Here is a 20,101-nt window from a genome sequence, read left to right as displayed (position 1 = left end):
CTTTTTTATATTTGTAGTTTTTAGGCCCTGCCTCTGTATTTTATGCTATGGTTGGTCTTTTTGAGTTCATGGGCTTCTATTTTTCAGTTGTGGATTATGTCGGCTGTTGCAGCTGTGTTTTCTGACTGATCTCATGAGGGTTTTTTTTTTCTTTCAGTCCCCGTGTTTTTCATTCATGGCATGTTTTTTTCAATCATGACTTGTGCTTTACAGTAATGTCTTTTGATTTGAGCAGGGGAGAAGTCGATGGCCAAAGGAACAGTGAAACAGTGGCATCTGACACTCTATGGCTCCTCGTGGACCTTGAACGAAGTACAAGCCAGACAAAGGTATGGGTTGTGGCCCTTCCTCCACCACCATGAGAAACATATGTGCCTCTTATAGAGCTCTCACAACTCGCAAATCAGTGTATGGGTACATTAATTCCCTGCTCCTTATTACCACAGAGCTGAGTCCTTATGTCCCAGAGTTCGACTCTAGTAGTAACAGAGAGCTTGTATCCACCCCACCAAGAAGCCCGTGTGTCCCACCTGCTGGGACACTCGGGCAATAGAGCAGTTTGTTGGGTTGCAGTCTGTGCTCTCTTTCTCCAAAAGTCTAACTCTTGTTTCTTTCTGTTTTTCCCCCCGCCCATCCCTCCCTGGTTTTTCTGTCTTTGTCTGCTGGCCTCTAGCTTCATCTTGTCTGCTCTTTCCACACACTCCCTGGCTGGTTGTCTTTTTGCTCTTTTTCTCCACACATGCTGCTGACTTGTTCCTGCCGCTACTGTTTTCTTTACACACTCTGCTTGACCCAGATTTACGCTTATTTTCCCACACATACCCTATTTTGCACTTTTTCACACTTTTCCCTTAGTATTAGTTATCATCTCTGCTTTATTTTCCCCCCCCCCCCCACGCCCCCCACAGGCCCTGGGCTGCTACCCGCCTGTCCGATTTTACCCCACAATCGCCCCATATTTATTGCAGATCTTCTTCTTTTTGACAGATTGGTGGAGCACGCCATGAGTGGCCAGTATCTGGACAACAGCTTTTCTCTTCCTTGTCCTCCAGGGCTTGAGATCTCAGAGCAGGAGACGTATAGAATTACAAGCAATACCCTGAAGGTGAGTTACCAGTTTGCTGTCTTAGCACCTCAGACAGTGGGCCTCATAAGATGGCTAATATAAAAGAGAGATGAGAACTAGCGGTATGGGGCAGAGGTGATGTGGGGAAGGCTAATAGCTGTTACACTGCCGCATCATTGAATATCCCCCTTCGACTACAAGAGCACATATCCCAATGTCAGGTTTTGACAGTTTTGAGATGGAAAGATAACCTGGTGTTGGGTGGAGAATGAACAGAAACAACGGATCTAGGGTTGTTTCAGACAAGCAAGTTGACCTAGCAGGGGCAGATGAACGAATAGTTTCGACCATGTATGATTTATTTACTTCGCTAAAGAGTTAGCAGAGGAGGATTACTGTCATCCTGCACCTCCTATTGGTGCCAGCCATGTCCTCTTACAATAACTCCAGTTCTTATATCCTGTTCGACCTGTCGAATGGTTTGGGTGCCCGCACTCTATTCATACCTCTGTAGAGTTGCGACAGGATACGATATTACCCTTTGCCTCTGATTGTTAGAAAAATGACGTTGGTTTAGGGCTTATCCTTTCGTATACTCAAGTTTTTGCCAAGACATTAGTTGAAGTATTCTGTCATATAAACATGTTTGATTTGTGCCTATTTGTTGTAGCTAGTTCTCTAGTTCACACTTCTGCCTTGTGTCTCATTTGTTGTTGCAAGTTCCTTAGTACACACTCTCGCCTTGTGCCTCATTTGTTGTGGCATGTCTTCTGGTACTCACTTGCTACTTCTACATTTTATTGGTTAGAGTATGCAACCTGCTATTAACTCTGCTTTGTCTCGTTTCAGACACTGTTACTGCTAGGATGCTTTACAATATTCTGGTCGGTATACTACATGCTGGAGGTGTTCCTGACCCGGAAGAATCTGGATTTGGATCTGACCTGTCGCCGTTCTGGCTGTGGGTGGGCCAAGGGTCGAGGTGATTATCGCCTGGCAGACTCTGGGACAGACCTGGAGAGTGGTATCGACATGGAGGTTCTGCCTCTGTGCATGGATAAAGACAGCCTACACACTGAGAACCTAGAGCATGCACTTTCTTCTACTGGCTTTAGTGGCTCGAGCAACCAGGAGGAATGCACAAATGGTGGGGAAGCATGCTTACCGGCCTCGGGGTCCCATGGACCAATACCAACTTCTTCCCCACTCAACACGCACAGCGACTTCCGGGACTGCTAGCAGGGGGTACACTGGGTACAGAAATTGTAATCATGATGAAATCGGTATTAGATGTTCCTTCTCCAGAAATCTGAGGAGTAACTGTACAGTGAGCCTGTAATCCTGGAGCCTTTTCTATCCACATTATGCTGCTTACATTCTCTCAAAGTTCAGATTATGTATTGAAGAATCAGTGGTTGGCAAGCAGTGCTGTGCACTGCCACGCCAGAGACCCGGGGACAAAAATAAACGGGGAATGTTGTGTAGTAAACTTCCATGTCCCCTACAGACGGGACATCAGTCGTACTAGAGTGCAGGAGACGTATGCAGCTGCTTCCTGTGGGAGCCCAGAATGTACTACAGCACGGCCCCACAGTTTAACCCTCCCCTGAAATTTCCTGGGAGTATGGTTAATGGCTGTTTCAGTACACAGTTGTCATTGGCAGCAGCTTCCATATCCTCAGTGGTGGAACCTGATCCCTGTTTCTGCGGACACAATGTAGGCTCTTTGTCTCAAGGCCTTATTTAAATGACCTTCGAGGAAGGAGGCTTCGCCGTCTGCTCTCCACTCCGACAATGCATGGAATTGCTGTGGTTATGACATGGAGATTGTTGTGAGTACTGATCAACCAGTTTTTAACTGTTTACATTTCCTCTGAGGGCACCGAGCATTCCATGTCAGAACAACCATCCAGGACCAGCCTCTCAGTGTTGGTTGGAAAGGAGAACTCCTGTATCTGAAAGACGAATACTACCTTAATCCAGAGAGGGCAGGGAGCCAACAAGTGGGGCATGATAGGGGTAAAATAAAAAGCATTTAATCTTGTGTATTTGGGCCAGCAGGATTGACGAGCTTTTGAGGTTGTTGGTACTTAAAGGGTCTTTATTATTTCTGTAGACCTCAGCAGTATTTCTCTAGAAACGCCTAGATCTGTGGATGGGAAGTGCCTGACACCGTTGCCTCAAGTGCCCTTTTTGAATCGGGAGATAGGAGAACCCCTAGTGGTCAACAATTGGAAGCTCCAGTTTCCCTCCCCGAGGGCATATTACTTGGGCTGATCCAAGGCGAGATTGAACTTGTCTGTACAGTCATGGGTTAATGGTGAAGTGATTAGAACTGTGCTACAGCTGTTCAGGAAGTGCTCGATGTTCATCCCTGGGGCTGTAAAGAAGGCCAGCTTTGAACCATATTTTAGTTGGCCTCAGTTCATCAAAACTTTAGGAGAACCAGTACCCATGGATACAGCACATGTAGGTAGTGGAAGGGAGCGAGCCCACCTCTGATATTCAGAGGTGGAGTGGAAACCTACCTCACCTTGACAGAAGCTTGGTGAATACAATAAGTGTTTAAATATATGATAAATAAATTCATTATGATTTGCAAAAGTGTCTGTCTGGAATTCTTAAAGAACATATTTCTTTCACTTCTCACGTAATTCTTTTATTAGATCTATTATTACTCTTTCTCTTCAATTTTTCGAAGACTTTGGTGAGATTGGGAGGTGGTCATTTGTGTACACGAATTTCTCTAGAAGTGGTTGGTTAAGTTTCATATAGTTCAATAAATTCCAGCAAGAACCAATACCTACAGTTTTTTCTTGGTTGGTTTGCGAAAAATAGCATCTGGTGTTCATTTTCCAAGAAACAGGTTGTCCTGTCAAGAAGTTTGGCATCAGCTTCCTAGTACTGCTTGTTAGGAATGGCAGAGTCCGTGAGGGTGTTTGTAGCCTTTCCTCCGACCTCCGCATCTGCCAGTATGTTACAAGTGACCTTTTCCCAGTGTTCTTAACAACAGTGGTACTCCAGTACCACTTTACTTTGTCCCTATTCCTTTGTTTTACTTGTAACAAGCATTTGCCGATTCCCGAGCTGCCCTTGTAACTGGCACTTCCTGAGTTCATTTGCTGGCTGAGCAGTGCTGGTTTCTAAGCATGTTCCGTATTGGCTGCAAGCAGGTTTGTCCTTTTTCCACATCTTTGTAAATTTGGGAGAAAAGCGTACCTTTATATTCTAAGCCTACTCATTTCAAGGTTATCTTCTTTGCTTTACATTCATTCGTCGCTATCTGTTTTCTGAGAAGCTGTTTCTTGGCTTTGAGTCCAGCCCTGATTTGTGATTGCACTCAAAGTGCTTGCTTTTTCTGCTTCTGTGAGTTTTGTCTTGAGTGTGTCTCGTGGTAGACTACGCCCTTTCTTGTGCAAAGTTCAAGTGCCATTTGATTTGTTGGAATTCCCAGTGCACAGGGCGGTCTGCCAAATTCCGGGGAGCCGGTCTTCCAGTGAAATTTGTTTTCTTGGACCCTTACCTTATTTTGTGTGGTGTGAATGTTGTTGGATAACTGTACCCTTTGTTTAGGTTGAACAGCCCTTGTTACATTTGTAAGGTCATCCCCCATTACTGAATGACTGAAGGTACTTTACTTTCTGTCCCCCTTTTCTCTCTTCACTGTATTCATCCGTAGTATTCTGTAGTGTGCACCTTGTACTACATGGTTTAGTTTACTCGTGATTTCTGACACTTCTCCCCTGCATTGCTTGCCCAAAAACCTGTTGCCAATTCTGCCAATGCAGTACCTGTTGTGATTTTCTTTTCAGTTCTTTCAGACTGAAAACGTTAGCCCAGTCGTGTATAGCTTTCCAGACCACATAATTGGCACTTTTCATGAAACTACCCACCTTACTGCTTGAGGACGACCTTTTAGTTCAGTTTTCCTCTCTCTCCGACCTGAAGATCCTTTCTTGCTGTCCATTAGTACTGTTGCCTCTGTGCTACCTATGTCCCTGTGTTCATCTTGGCAGGTCCATTGATGCTTATGTCCCATTGAACTCCAGCTTAATCAGTGCAACTAGACACTTTTGTTTGTAACCGAAGCTGAGAAACCAGAGATGGAAGCACTGCTATTGCTGTCAGGTACTAAGGCAAATTCATTAGAAGAAAACTGATCAGAAGATTGACTGGGCATGAGGCCCAAAGCTTTGGCTCATCCTTTGTGATGATGACCCTTCAGGTTGCTGCGATTGACCAGGATTGCAGCACAAACTGTTCTCACACTCTGTGAGGCATTGACCCTGGGATGTAGTGGAAATTGACCAGCTTTGAAGTTCTGATTCTTTTCATGTCCTCTGAGGTCATGACTTTGGAGATTCGGTGAGGAAAAAAAGGCTTGAAGTTCAAACTTGTCTTTCATCCTTTGAGCCTCTCACCCTGGGGCATAGTGACATATTGGAAGATTAGCCCTTCTCTTCTCAATTGAGATGATGACCCTTGGATATTGGTTTAGGTCTGACAAGGCTTGGAGCCCTGGCTTTTGTCTCATCATTTGAGGCATGGACTGCTGGAAAATGGTTGCACTGATCGGAAACGATGAGGCCTGAACTGATGTCATTAATTGAGGAGATTCCAACGCCCACTTTCTGGAAATTAGGTTTTGAGCTTGAATTAGATTCCTTCCTCCCCCATGCCATATGCCTAGATGATGTCCCTGTTTTTTTAAGGGAAATAACTATTTCACCTCTTGAAGGTCATTTTGGCAGAGATGGGCAACAGCCTGACAAAGATGCCATGGAGACATATACTGCTTGGTAGACAGGTCAACTCATATGTTAAAATTAGAGAAACGTTTAATAAATAAAAATCAAACTTTATCCTCGGTGGTGCCAATTAAGGACAGTAAGAGCACGAGGGAACTTGCCCTTGGCTTGAGACTGCCTGTTGCATGATTCACATGCATTTATATCGGCCACAAATGAAATATTTTACCTACAATGTACAGAATAAAACCTATTTTATTGAAGGTAGAATGTAGTGCATTCTTTTCCCAAAAAATGCTTACAAAAACGGACGAAAGACCAGCTTGAATCATACATATTTTCTTTATTTTGACACCAGGTACAAAATGTTAATTTTTTTAGATTTGGTTGCCAAGACATTTTACACACAGTTGTACAATCTGGGATACATGGTTTTCCGAGAGACAGCTGCATTGTGTTCTGGGAATGTTGGGACTAAACCGTGTTCATGCAACACAGGGGCAGGCCGAGCAGGGAAAACGATTGTTTTGGGAAGAGGTGGCTGAGACAAGAGGGTCCAAGTATAAATGCGAATGGTCCTATATTCTGACCCTGGTTGAAGGGCATGTGTGGTACAGCTCTGTGGCCTCTGGACACATGGTTTGGGTTGAACAGTTACAGTCAACATCCTTCCTTTTTACTTGTCAGATTAGACAGATTGCTTGATCAGTTCAGTCAATTTATCACTTCTCGAGAAATCGGCCCCTTTGTTACTGTCTGACCTGGACTTCTTTAGAGTTAGTTTTAGTGCTAAAAAATCCTGTGGTTAGCCACCCCTTTGGAAAAGGTTTATGACTTCCCACAACGTTTAAAAACCAAACAAAATAAAACCCGTTAGTATAGCAACAAAGACTGATTCGTAGCCGCTCTTAAAGTAACAACTTGGCATGAACTGGAAAATACCCCAGGTGATGTACTGCATGCACAGCTGTTGGTACAAGCTTCCCTCAACACCGTGCCTTGCCCTGGAGGTATGCCTGGCTGCTAATGCACCCTCTTCAACAGGTGTCTTATTTTTTTTACCTACGTCCTTGGTCTCCACCAAGATGAGAAAAGAACGGACATTATGGGGTTGTTTTTGCTAACTGAAAACACTGAACCAGAGATAGAGAACCAAAAGCACAGCTTGTCCTGCTCGACATAACTGCGTGTATGGAAAGCCTTTCAGAACACTACAAATATGGGGCAAGGTTAGAAATGTTTGGTACTCTAACCAAAGCACCAAGTCTCATCAACCCACAAGAAGGGCCTGTGGTGCATATTAAAGTTCTGGAATGCTGCGTGCTGCAAGTCACACAGTTATCTGGCAAAAAACATTTGGGCTAGACCCCATCAATCAACCTCTTGTGGTACTGGGGTATATATAGAGAGATATCTCCAAAAATATTGTGTGAGTAGATTGTGGGGGTGGTATTGGATCCTTCACTACATTACCTAGAATTTATACCTTGGGTGGTGTGGATTTGATGGTGGTTGTAGTTAGAAAATCCAAATGCAAATTGCATAAAGTAGGGCAGTGTTGAATGTATGGCGTCTAGGAGAGCGGTCCAAATTCTTTGTGTACTTGCCTACCATCTGCAAATGCACTAATGTGCTGTATGATTTTTCTACACATTGTGGTTCAACTTCAATATTTTTTCACATTTCTTAGACTGAGACCACCATTGAAACCACCGGAGCCCTCTCTTACAATATTGTGACATCTCAAATAGGTAATTGAACGAGGCGCTGCTCTTAAAGTCCATGGCCAGCGATCTTGTGTAGCTCTTGCCATTGCTGCTGGAGACTCTGTTTTCTGTACGTGAAGCTGTGTTAGGGGTGGAAGGACACGTTCTGGAGGCGGTGCAGCAATCGGTCAACTGTGGCAATCTAGCTGATGATCTGCCTTGGTCGCCCATAGCCTGTCATGCCAGCTTGAGAGGCCCCTCTGTTGGTGCCCATCTGCAGCCCAATCACGTTCTTGCCGTCTTTCAGCTGTTGGTCACTGAAGTCACGCTTGTGCTCTTGGGCTTTCCTAGAGTCGGAAAAGGACAACAAGATTGTAAATTTGAGTTATTTAAATTATGAGAAATTGTTTAGAACATAATCCCCTAAATCTAAAAGTACCACTTCCTATGCTTTTATAAGTGTCCTTTTCTGTAATTTGTCTAAGTTTTATAAGAGAATATTTCCCTGAATAAGGTCTTTTACTGATAATGTGAGACCTTTCGGCTTCTGCACTATGACCCTGACTGCGGATCTTAAAGCAAAACGATGAGGGGTTGGGGCCTTGGTTTAACAGTACAGGCACAAAGTAGCAAAACTGGTTGTTTAATCAATGCATGCATGATTAGGCTGAAGACCACATCCTATTTCACAACTTCCATCCAAAGCAAAAAAAAAAAACAGTCGACGTACTTCATTTAGCACCCAGAGGAATGCTAGCCCTCTGGTCCCAAAATTGGACATCTCACGGAGCCCCTAGCCCTGTGGGACCTCGACCCTGACTCCCTACACTGCCTGTAACAGATTCTTATGTCCTGCATCCAGTTGTCTGTAAGGAAGGGCCAAAGAGAAAGACTGTGATAAAGCAAACTAGCTTCTGCGTTCTGATAATGAGCGAGAGGGTGAGGGAGGGTATGGAGGTAGGAAGGAAATTCAGTCTTTCTGTAAGCTTACAGCCAGGGTGGGAAGCTTTCTTTGCGCAAAATTCGCCATCATCTACAAAACTAACTTTTGTAATTTCACAATTTTTTCTCACTTTATCGTTCTCAAATTATACATCACTCCTCCTTCCCTTTTTTAATATCGCCTCTCATTTGTAATCCATCTCCACACGCTGCTGTCAAGGTCACCCGAGAGAGATGAACATAGAAAAGTTTCATTTGATATTGTCTCGGCACGCAACAAACAAATAAAAATTACTTCCCTCTTGCCGCAGTCCGTAATATGTCCTGTTTCTATGGTGAAAATAAGAGATGTCCAGCACGACATGCAAGGGTTTGGCAACTAGGACTGGAAGTTCAAGAGAATTGTTGCTGAATAGTTTAATCTGGTGTTCGACGTTCTCTTGTGAAGACCCAGGATACGAACTTGATACTGTGCAGATGAATAGAATGCAGAGAAGACTCTGTAAGTCACAAAATGCATTGACCTCGCCTTCTGAGACACCTGGAACCAGAACCTGTTGTTCGTAGCATATGTGACTGTAGATACACATGTCCATATTTTGCCATCAGATGCTTGTTTGGCTTTGACGTTGGAAGTTGTTTTTCTTCGAAAATCCTTTACAGTTAAGAGGTCTCGGTGACTCCTCCTTTGGCTGTAGATGTAAATATGGTCAATGGCTGTTTTTCTCCACCATGAGGTTCGATCTATTGTTCTCAGCAAGTTTACTAGTTCCCGTCATGGCCTAGAGTCTGCTGACTTCCACCACAACGCAAGAACAATCTTTGATGTGTAGTTTTCATCTATAGCGCTGAATCTATATGCGAGTCCCTTTGATGACAAGCGCCAGAGCCTGTCGGCCGTTGGGGCCTTTTGGACCACCATGTTTGCTGGTCTTCCTTTAGAAAATGAAGACACTCTTGAGGTAATGGACCAAACACCCTTCTAAAGATGTCCCAAGTGTCACTCTAAATATACTTGAGCTGACCTCCATACGATGTGAAATTTGTACCTCTCACTGGAGCTCAACAAGAGCCACTTTGGCCACTGCTCACATTCTGCAGCAAAAGACCCTGCGCCAATGTCGAGATCGACTACAGGTACACAGCAGAATGGCCTAGTCCACCCTGGAAATGCCTAACCTCTTCAAAGAAGCTGATGTACTGGACTCAAAAGAACAGGAGTCGCTGGGTGAGTTACCCAGGCTGGCGACCCACTAGCCCAGCCCTGAATACATTGACTCCAGTGCCTCGGAGTTTGGTGGAGAATTCTGCCAGGGAGAACAAGATGGCCCCCGGGGTGACCTATCCACCTTGTTCAGCTCCAGCCCACGTCAAGACCAATCCGTGCTTGTGTACTGTTGATCTTCCCATGTCATTCACCTATCCCAGGCGGCCGTATGTTGAGCCAAGCACTGCCCTTCCAGGGGAGGGGCATTGAGCCCAGTGCTGAAACTGCTGCCACTTTCAGATGCACCACTGCCCTCCAGCCCTGATTGACACCGAAGTACGGCCTCAGTGCTGAAAACAGACTTAGTCAGGGGCCCTCGACCCAAAAAATGCATCAGAGCACTGACACATCAATGGCACCTTTGAGACTGAAGACTCTCGGGTACCAACCCCAGTTGCTTCCGAAGCCATCCTTGGCATCAAGGTTTGTCGCCCTCGATGTTGGGGAACGTCCCATTCTCAAGAGGTTTCAGGAGGAGTTGGATGTGAGACAATGATTAATGTCATCCATCCAAGTGGGGAAATTGCGGCCTCAGAAGATTATTCCTTAGGAGCGAAAGCTTGCCACTGTGGAGTTGCACCTATCAGACACTCCACAGGCTACCAAGAGGCCTTAGGACAACTTTCCTCTTCTACCTCCTTCTCTGCCATCTCCACGTCTTCCATTCTTGCCGCCACCTCCTCTCTCATCTCCCATGCTTTTGCCACATAGGTGTCCAGAGTCTTGCTCTGACATGGTAGCTCTAGCCCCTATTCACTAGCTGGACATTTTGCACTGCCTCTGGTGATCCTCAGGATGGTTACGTTAAAGACCTCCTGACTCAGACTTAGAGCATATTCCGGTCTGGGTCTCACCCACTGATGACACTATGAGTGTCATCCAGTGCGCAGCTGCTGACCATAACATAGACTTGTAATACACCCCGGAGGAAGACAATTTCCTACTAGAAACTCTTTCTAAAACAGAGTGCTCTGCAGCATCTCCCCATGGTCAAGGGGATGGTCAAATCTGCTCCTAACGTAATCCAGTAGCCTGTGAAATCTTGCATGGTTATGCTAAGCATTGAGAAAAAATACAGACCAGCGCCCTCAGATCTTCTGTATATGAGAGGTCATGTCCCTCCTGACTCACAAGTGCTGACCACTGCCTCTTGTGTCCCCATTTTTGGCACTGCATGTTCGGTTTTAAACCTGTGGTGCAACAGCACCTCGTCAACCTGCCGTTCCATGTAGAGCACTTCTTTGGACTTCTTGTGGACACATGCTTCAAAAGATTAAAAAGTACACAGACACTACAAAGACGTTGGGTGCTTTGCAGACCCCCTCAGGAAGGGGTTCCTTCCACCTGTAACACTTCAGAGGAAGCTTAATGACCACTTCCCAGGAACCCACCTACTCCTACCAAGGGAGTCAGCGGGTCTGAGACTCAGGACAGTGGTAGAGGATTCTCAGAGGGCTCCTTTAGATGCAAATCAAAGGGTAGAAGCAGAAGCACTCCTAGCAAGGGAGCCTCCACTCCCAAACACTGACTTGCCCAGCAATCCCTGATCACGCAACACCTGTTAGAGGGAAGACCCTAGGAATTTCTTCCTCACTGGGAAGAGATCACTATGGACAAGTGGGTCCTATCTATCAGAGAGCACGGCTACTCCGTAGAACTCGTAGTCACGCCACCAAACATTCCCCCTCACACCCACACCCCTGAACATCTCAGGTTCCTTCAAGTAGAAGTTCAGGCGCTACTGTCAAAATGGGTCACAGAGCCAGTGCCTTGCAACATCTGGGCAAAGGCTTTTATCCCTTATACTTCCTCTTCCTGGAGAAGAACAGCTCCCTCAGACCAATCTTCAACCTCTGTCCTCTCAAAAGGTGCATTATGTCAGAACATTTCTACATAGTCACCCTACAGGATGTAGTCTCTCTGCTATGGAAAGGCAAATTAATGGCCACCCTCGCCCTGAAGGTCTCCTACTTTCACATCCCAATTCATCCAGCTCATTGCCGCTACCTTTGTTTTGTGGTAAGTGGTCAACACTTCCAATTCAAGTCCTACCCTTCGGCGTCACCAGAGCTGCAAGGGTTTTCACTAAGTGTTTAGCTGTGGTGGCCTTTCATATAGGGAGGAATTGACTCCATGTGTTCCCTTACCTCGACTGGTTGACCAAGAGTGCAAGCAGACTCAAATGCCTAGCCCACATCCAGGCCACAGTCTCCCTCCTTTACAGCTTAGTGTTCACAGTAAATGCCACAGAGTCTCACTTAGAACCATTTCCGATCCACCCCATGATAATGTCCTTTTTAGCCACTCACATTTCAGTTTGCGCTGGTATGCGCCTGCTAGACAAGATGGCCTCATGTATTGCTATAGTACCCCATGCCAGGCTTTATATGCACCCATTTAAGGAATGCCTTCCAGTCAGTGGTCAGAAGCAGAGGATTGCATAGAGGTTCTAATGTTGGTAATGGCCTGTAACCATTGCTCTCTGCAGTGATGGAACAGCAACAATTTGTTGCAGGGCAGGTCCTTTGCAGACCCTGCTCCACAGGTGACTATCAGCATGGATGCATCCCTAGCCTGCTGGGGGCGAACATATAGACAACATGATAGTCCAAGGCTGTTGCCCCCTCAGCAATGGTGTCTCCACCTCAACCAGATGGAACTGTTAGCCATTCAACCAGCTCTCAAGGCATTTCTCCTTCAGAGCCAAAGCAAGATAGTTCTAGAACGTACCAAAAACAAGCCCCCCATGTTCTAGCTGCAAAGCAGGAAGGCTCCCACTCTCCTCCCCTGTCTGCCTTAGACCAACGGATTTGGGGCTGGGCTATCACTGTGTTAATCTACTGGCAGAATACTTACCAGGTGTGGACAACAACTTTGCAGAGCTACTCAGGAGAATGCAACAAGTCCACGAATGGGAACTCCACCTGCAAGTTCTGCTCCGCTACTTTCACAGGTGGGGCACACCAGATATAGATCTGATGGCCACAGCAAAAAACGGCAAATGCTGAAACCTCACCATCAGGTTTCCACACACCCCGGTCCATGGCAATGCGCTGTGGGTCAGTTTGTTGGGATCTTGGCCTACGCTTTTTCTCCTCTCCTACTAATTTCATAAATGGTCAGGAAGCTCTGAGGCAAACATCCCTCATCTTGGTGGCTCAGACATAGGCTAGACACCATGGTTCTCCACTCTACTCAAAACATCCATTGTCCGGCACAAGAAGCTTCCAAACAGGCCGGACCTTCTCACTCAAAATTCACAGCAAAGTCAGATACTCGGAACCCCAGGCAACCCAACATAGCAATTCGGCTTCTGAAGTCAAATTTGGTTACCATGAGATGCTGCAGGAGTGCCTGGACATAGTCCAAGAAACTCTTTGACACACCACACATACTTGCTATGCTGCTAAGTGGAAACGTTTTGTGCATTACTGTTCCCTAAGCAACATTAATCAACCTACCTCCTAAGTGCAGGACACTTTTTTTTTTATCTCACACACCTTCAAAAGTTGGGGTTAACTTATACCGCAATCAGGCAACACCTAGCAGCTATTGCAGCGTACATATAAAAGAGAACACTTTTCTCTCTTCAAAATCCCTGTGCTCAAAGCTTCCATGGATGTCCTCAAGCGGGTAATTCCAGCTAGGGTACTCTCTGCCTCAATCTGAAACCTTAACTTTGTCCTCACCAAACTAATGAGCGCATCCTTTGAGTCTTTGCATTCATGCCCTCTGCAGTTCCTCTCCTGGAATTTTGCCTTCCTTATTGTAATCATCTCACGCAATGCATCAGTGAATTGCAGGCCCTCACTCTTCAGGAACCCTTTTTTCTAAGCCCACAAGGACAAAGTAGTTCTCAGAATCAATTGCAAGTTTTTGCCCAAAGTGGTCTTTCCTCTTCACCTTATCCAATCCATTGAACTCCCAGTCTTCTTCCCACCATCTGAGTCTGTAGCTGAAAGAGCACTCCACATCCTTGAAGATAAACATGCTTTTATGTATTACAATGACTGGACAAAACCCTGTCATACAACCCAGTAGCTGTTTGTAGCTTTTCCGCCAACCTCATAAATAACAGGTCATTTCGGAGGCGGGAATCACCAGGTGGATTGTTAAATGTATCCAGAACTATTATACTAAAGTTAAAGGAAACCTACCTTCTTGCCCCAGACCACACTCCACCCACAAGCAGCGTGTTACTATGGCTTTCCTGAGAAACATTTCTATAGCAGACATCTGTAAAGTTGCCACTTGGTCCAGACCACACACTTTTACAAAACATTACTGTGTGGACATCCTGCCAAGACAACAGGCTAGAGTAGGTCAAGCTGTCCTCAAGTCTTTATTTCAGATCTTTGCACCATCCACTAGCCAGCCACTCCTTGCAGGAGTACGGCTTTTCAGTGTATGCACAGCATGTGTATCTATAGCCATACCTCTACAAACTGAATTTGTTACCCATTAAGCATCTGTTTGTTGCATGTAGTGCTGTAAACTCACTTGTGCCCAGCGTCTTCCGTGGGAGGCAGTTTTTGGTGCAGACATATTTCATTTCTTTCTACTTGCATGGTCGCTTTTCTTTTCTTTACACCCAACTCATTGCTTACCATCACCCATAGGGTGAAAAACAATCCAACAATGGAGTTGGTGACCATATGCATCTATGTCCAGAGAAGTCACTGAGAGTTTGAGACACAAAAGACTTCTTAGACATTAAACAGCTGAGCTCAACAAAAGCTGCAGGAGAATGCACAGCACATGTGTCTACAGCACTAAATGAAACAAATAGATGATTGTAGGGTAAGTAACATATTTCTTTTCCATCTTCCAGATGCGGGCAACTCACAGCCATAAACTTCAGCTCCCAAAAAAACATTTCAATAGGTCACTAGTAAATCCAGTATAGGATCCTGCACTCTTCAGCATTTGTAATGCTTCTTTCAACCCTTTCTCTATTACTGCAGACCCTTGTGAATTTTGCCTGTTTCTGCCACTTCTGTACATGGTTTTCTGACTAAAGCAACTACTCTGCTATATTCTCACCTTAATGAAACAACTTGATTGCAGTGTTCTTTTCTGCAACCAACTCTGGTTGCTTCTCACCAAGAGTGCTGTGAAGGCACGGCTTGACTCTTGTTTTTTCCTTGTTCTGACCTGGTACGGCTCCAATGCTTCAGTACACATTTAGGTTTTAGCACCAGGCAATCTCAGCTTCCCGTATAGTATCCCAATTTCCTGCTTCCAAACCTACAATTTCATGCTGTAGTTTTCATTCAGCAATCTCTTCTACTCCCTTGTTTCCTTAAATTCCAGTTGTGTTTAGTCAGCTCTCCTACTGTGCATTTCTTTGTTTCCCCTCTTGTAACAGTTTGGGTTCTTTGTCCAATTAAATTTTTTCCATATTCATTGTTTATCAGAATCATTATTTCAGTTTTATGCACATCTGTAGGGGTTGGGCCTGCCAAAGTGTGTGTGAGTGACTAACCACTCGGGCACATGTTTTAGTTGTACGTTGAGCTGTGCTATTTTTTACCTGTTTTGTACTTTATGATTGACACAGATGACAGTGCTATGGCTCGCTTAGAATTGAGGTACATTTAGAAAACACTGGCCACTTTGTGATACAGATTTCCCAGTAGAGTTATGTCTAATACTAGAGACATCTGGAGTGAGTTAGAACCCTACAGTTCGATGGCATCTGTCGCTGTAGATACACATGTTCTGCAATAGCTCGCCATCTGGTGTTGGGTCGGAGTTTTACAAGTTGTTTTTCTTCGAAGAAGTGTTTTCGAGTCACGGGACCGAGTGACTCCTCCTTCTGTGCTCATTGCGCATGGGCGTCGACTCCATCTTGGATTGTTTTCTTTCCGCCATCGGGTTCGGACGTGTTCCTGTCGCTCCGAGTTTCGGAACGGAAAGATAGCTGAAAACGGAAGATTTTCGACGGTATCGTTGCGATCCGGTTCGAGATAAACACACACGACGACGCATTGAACATCGAAGCGCTTCGGTGCCCTTCGGGGTAGATTTCGGCACACCGTCGGGGCCTAGTCGGCCCGACCGCGTGGAGAACAACGCCGATGGAACGGACCCAGTTTCGATTCTGCCCTGAATGCCACAACAAATATCCTTATACGGACCAACACTCGGTCTGTAACCTGTGCCTGTCACCCGAGCACAGCGAAGAATCCTGTGAGGCGTGTCGGGCGTTCCGGTCCCGAAAAACTCTGCGCGACCGTCGAGCGAGAAGACTGCAGATGGCGTCCACGCCAAAGGAGCATCGACAGTTCGAGACAGAAGAGGAACAGGAGGAATCCTTTTCCATCCAGGATTCAGACTCCGACGAACTCGACAATACAAAAACTGTGAGTAAGACGTCGAGATTAGAACTTAAAAAAGGCAAAAAGGCCCAGGGGACGCCACTGCCAACCGGCCATGGCTCAACCCAAATTACCGGTGACCAACAATCGGCACCGAAAAAGGCCCATTCAGTGTCGAGATCGTCCGACTCCGGTCGAGACACCGGCACGCAGCCTCCTCGGGACCGAGAGAGTGCTAAAGAGAAGCATCGACACCGAGAGTTCGGTGTCGACACGGATCGACGCCGAGACAGTGGCGCCGAAGACCATAGGGGCCAAGATTTTTCGGCACAAAAGAAGAGGAAGGTTACCTCGGAGCCGAAAAGACAAACAACAGGGTTTTCGGAGCCGAAAAAAGCACCAACAGACCCAGTTTCAGGCTCCTATACTGAAGAGCATTCTATGTCTTCACAAATGAAAAAACACAGATTCGAACAGGAACTGCAATCCACTGAAGTGGATCACACGCAAAAGCGTATCTTTATTCAGCAGGGGACAGGGAAGATCAGTACCCTTCCACCTGTCAAAAGAAAGAGAACACTTCAGTTTATAGCACTAGAGGCTCCTCAGCAACAAACAGCAAAGAAGGTAACACCTCCTCCCTCGCCTCCACCTGTAACTCCGGCTTCGCCAACTTACACCCCGTCACATTCGCCAGCTTACACCGCCATGAGCCACGATGACCAAGATCAAGACGCGTGGGACTTGTACGATGCACCAGTGTCTGATAACAGCCCAGACACATACCCAACTAGGCCATCACCACCTGAGGACAGCACAGCCTATTCACAAGTGGTGGCTAGAGCAGCACAGTTCCATAATGTGGAACTACACTCTGAACAAGTAGAGGATGACTTTTTATTTAACACCCTCTCCTCCACCCACAGCTCCTACCAAAGCCTGCCTATGCTCCCAGGCATGCTACGCCATGCAAAGGAGATCTTCAAGGAACCAGTTAAAAGTAGGGCAGTAACGCCTAGAGTGGACAAAAAGTATAAGGCGCCTCCTACGGACCCTGTATTCATCACCTCTCAGCTGCCACCAGACTCTGTGGTGGTAGGGGCTGCCAGAAAACGGGCAAATTCACACACTTCTGGGGATGCACCTCCCCCAGATAAAGAAAGCAGAAAGTTCGATGCAGCCGGGAAGAGGGTTGCTGTCCAAGCAGCAAACCAGTGGCGCATCGCAAACTCACAAGCGCTGCTAGCGCGATACGACAGAGCCCACTGGGATGAGATGCAGCATCTCATTGAACATCTCCCAAAAGATCTACAAAAAAGAGCAAAACAGGTTGTTGAGGAGGGTCAAAACATTTCCAGGAGGTCGACACAGCCATAGAAAAGCTCAAAAAGGACACTGACACTGCTAAGGCCATGGGCGCACTCTACTCCCCGCAGAGCAGAGGATCTTATACCACCTTCCGCAAAACACCTTTTAGAGGAGGGTTTCGGGGTCAGGCCACACAAGCTAGTACCTCACAGTCCGCACCGTCCACCTACCAGGGACAGTACAGGGGAGGCTTTCGGGGCCAGTATAGAGGAGGACAATTCCCTAGGAATAGAGGAAGATTTCAAAGCCCCAAAACCACTACCAACAAGCAGTGACTCACACGTCACTCACCCCCCCCACACAACACCAGTGGGGGGAAGGATAAGTCAATATTACGAAGCATGGGAGGAAATAACTACAGACACATGGGTCCTAGCAATTATCCAACATGGTTATTGCATAGAATTCCTGCAATTCCCTCCAGACATACCACCAAAATCACAAAATTTATCAAAACACCATTCACAGCTTCTAGAGATAGAAGTTCAAGCACTACTGCAAAAAAATGCAATAGAATTAGTACCAAGCACACAAATAAATACAGGAGTTTATTCACTGTACTTTTTGATACCAAAAAAGGACAAAACACTGAGACCAATTCTAGACCTCAGAGTAGTAAACACATTCATCAAATCAGACCACTTTCACATGGTCACACTACAAGAAGTGTTACCATTGCTCAAAAAACACAACTACATGACAACCCTAGACCTCAAAGACGCATATTTCCATATACCAATACATCAATCACACAGAAAATATCTAAGGTTTGTATTCAAAGGAATACATTACCAATTCAAAGTATTGCCTTTTGGTTTAACAACCGCTCCAAGAGTATTCACAAAATAGCTAGCAGTAGTCGCTGCACACATCAGAAGGCAGCAAATACATGTATTCCCGTATCTAGACGACTGGCTAATCAAAACCACTTCGCTCACACAATGCTCAAACCACACAAATCAAGTCATACAAACCCTCTACAAACTAGGGTTCACCGTCAACTTTGCAAAATCCAACATTCAGCCAAGCAAAGTACAGCAATATCTAGGAGCCATAATAGACACGACAAAAGGAGTAGCAACGCCAACTCCACAAAGAATTCACAATTTCAACAGAGTCATTCAACACATGTCTCCAAATCAGACAATACAAGCAAGAACAATACTACAGCTCCTAGGCATGATGTCCTCATGCATAGCCATTGTCCCAAATGCAAGACTGCACATGAGGCCCTTACAACAGTGCCTAGCCTCACAGTGGTCTCAAGCACAGGGTCACCTTCTAGATCTGGTGTTAATAGACCGCCAAACTTACCTCTCGCTTCTATGGTGGAACAGTATAAATTTAAACAAAGGGCGGCCTTTCCAAGACCCAGTGCCACAGTACGTAATAACAACAGATGCTTCCATGACAGGGTGGGGAGCACATCTCAATCAACACAACATAAGAGGACAATGGAACATACATCAAACAAAACTGCATATAAATCATCTAGAATTATTAGCAGTTTTTCAAGCACTAAAAGCTTTCCAACCAATCATAATCCTCAAATACATCCTTGTCAAAACAGACAACATGACAACGATGTATTATCTAAACAAACAAGGAGGAACACATTCAACGCAGTTAAGCTTATTAGCACAAAACATATGGAAGTGGGCAATCCACCATCAAATTCGTCTAATAGCACAGTTTATTCCAGGGATCCAGAATCAACTGGCAGACAATCTCTCTCGAGATCACCAGCAAGTCCACGAATGGGAAATCCACCCACAAATTCTAAACACCTACTTCACACTCTGGGGAACACCTCAAATAGACTTATTTGCAACAAAAGAGAACGCAAAATGCCAAAACTTCGTGTCCAGATACCCACACAAGCAATCCCAAGGCAATGCCCTATGGATGAACTGGTCAGGAATATTTGCTTACGCTTTTCCTCCTCTCCCTCTCCTTCCTTATCTAGTAAACAAATTGAGTCAAAACAAACTCAAACTCATTTTAATAGCACCAACGTGGGCAAGACAACCCTGGTACACAACACTGCTAGATCTCTCTGTAGTACCCCACATCAAACTGCCCAACAAACCAGATCTGTTAACGCAACACAACCAACAGATCAGACACCCAGATCCAGCATCGCTGAATCTAGCAATCTGGCTCCTGAAATCCTAGAATTCGGACACTTACAACTTAGCCAAGAGTGTATGGAAGTCATAAAGCAGGCCAGAAGGCCATCCACTAGACACTGCTACGCAAGTAAGTGGAAAAGATTTGTTTGTTACTGCCATCATAATCAGATACAACCACTACACGCAACTCCAAAACATATAGTAAATTACTTGCTCCATTTACAAAAAGCAAAGCTAGCCTTCTCTTCTATTAAAATACACCTTGCAGCAATATCTGCATACCTGCAGACTACCTATTCAACTTCCTTGTATAGGATACCAGTCATCAAAGCATTCATAGAAGGTCTTAAAAGAATTATACCACCAAGAACACCACCTGTTCCTTCATGGAACCTAAACGTGGTCCTAACAAGACTCATGGGCCCACCTTTCGAACCCATGCACTCTTGCGGAATACAATTCCTAACCTGGAAAGTTGCCTTTCTCATCGCCATTACATCTCTAAGAAGAGTAAGTGAAATTCAAGCGTTCACAACACAAGAACCTTTTATA

At 45.4% G+C, this 20,101-nt stretch overlaps 2 protein-coding genes across 5 annotated transcripts in view; one reads left to right on the top strand and one right to left on the bottom strand.

Annotated features, from left to right (window-relative positions):
• PCSK7 (proprotein convertase subtilisin/kexin type 7) overlaps positions 1-3,670 on the top strand; it is a 188,937-nt gene extending 185,267 nt beyond the window's left edge. For 3 of the 4 annotated variants that reach the window (XM_069224707.1, XM_069224705.1, XM_069224706.1), the window contains 3 exons: positions 236-329; positions 988-1,105; positions 1,916-3,670. In XM_069224707.1, coding sequence (XP_069080808.1) covers positions 236-329; positions 988-1,105; positions 1,916-2,305 — 602 coding nt within the window. In that variant the 3' untranslated portion in view covers positions 2,306-3,670. The remainder of the gene's footprint in view (positions 1-235; positions 330-987; positions 1,106-1,915) is intronic. The other variant, XM_069224708.1, reaches the window with a different exon arrangement.
• Positions 3,671-6,137: 2,467 nt separating this feature from the next.
• Positions 6,138-20,101, bottom strand: part of TAGLN (transgelin) — a 48,140-nt gene continuing 34,176 nt past the window's right edge. The window contains exon 5 of the mRNA XM_069224715.1: positions 6,138-7,867. Within this exon, the coding sequence (XP_069080816.1) occupies positions 7,723-7,867 (145 nt within the window). The 3' untranslated portion in view covers positions 6,138-7,722. The remainder of the gene's footprint in view (positions 7,868-20,101) is intronic.

The sequence above is a fragment of the Pleurodeles waltl genome, chromosome 3_1 (genome assembly GCF_031143425.1).
Source record: "Pleurodeles waltl isolate 20211129_DDA chromosome 3_1, aPleWal1.hap1.20221129, whole genome shotgun sequence".
In the NCBI taxonomy this organism is placed as follows: Eukaryota; Metazoa; Chordata; class Amphibia; order Caudata; family Salamandridae; genus Pleurodeles; species Pleurodeles waltl.
The sequence above is the reverse complement of the archived record's forward strand: the minus strand, read 5'-3'. Positions and strand labels throughout refer to the sequence as shown.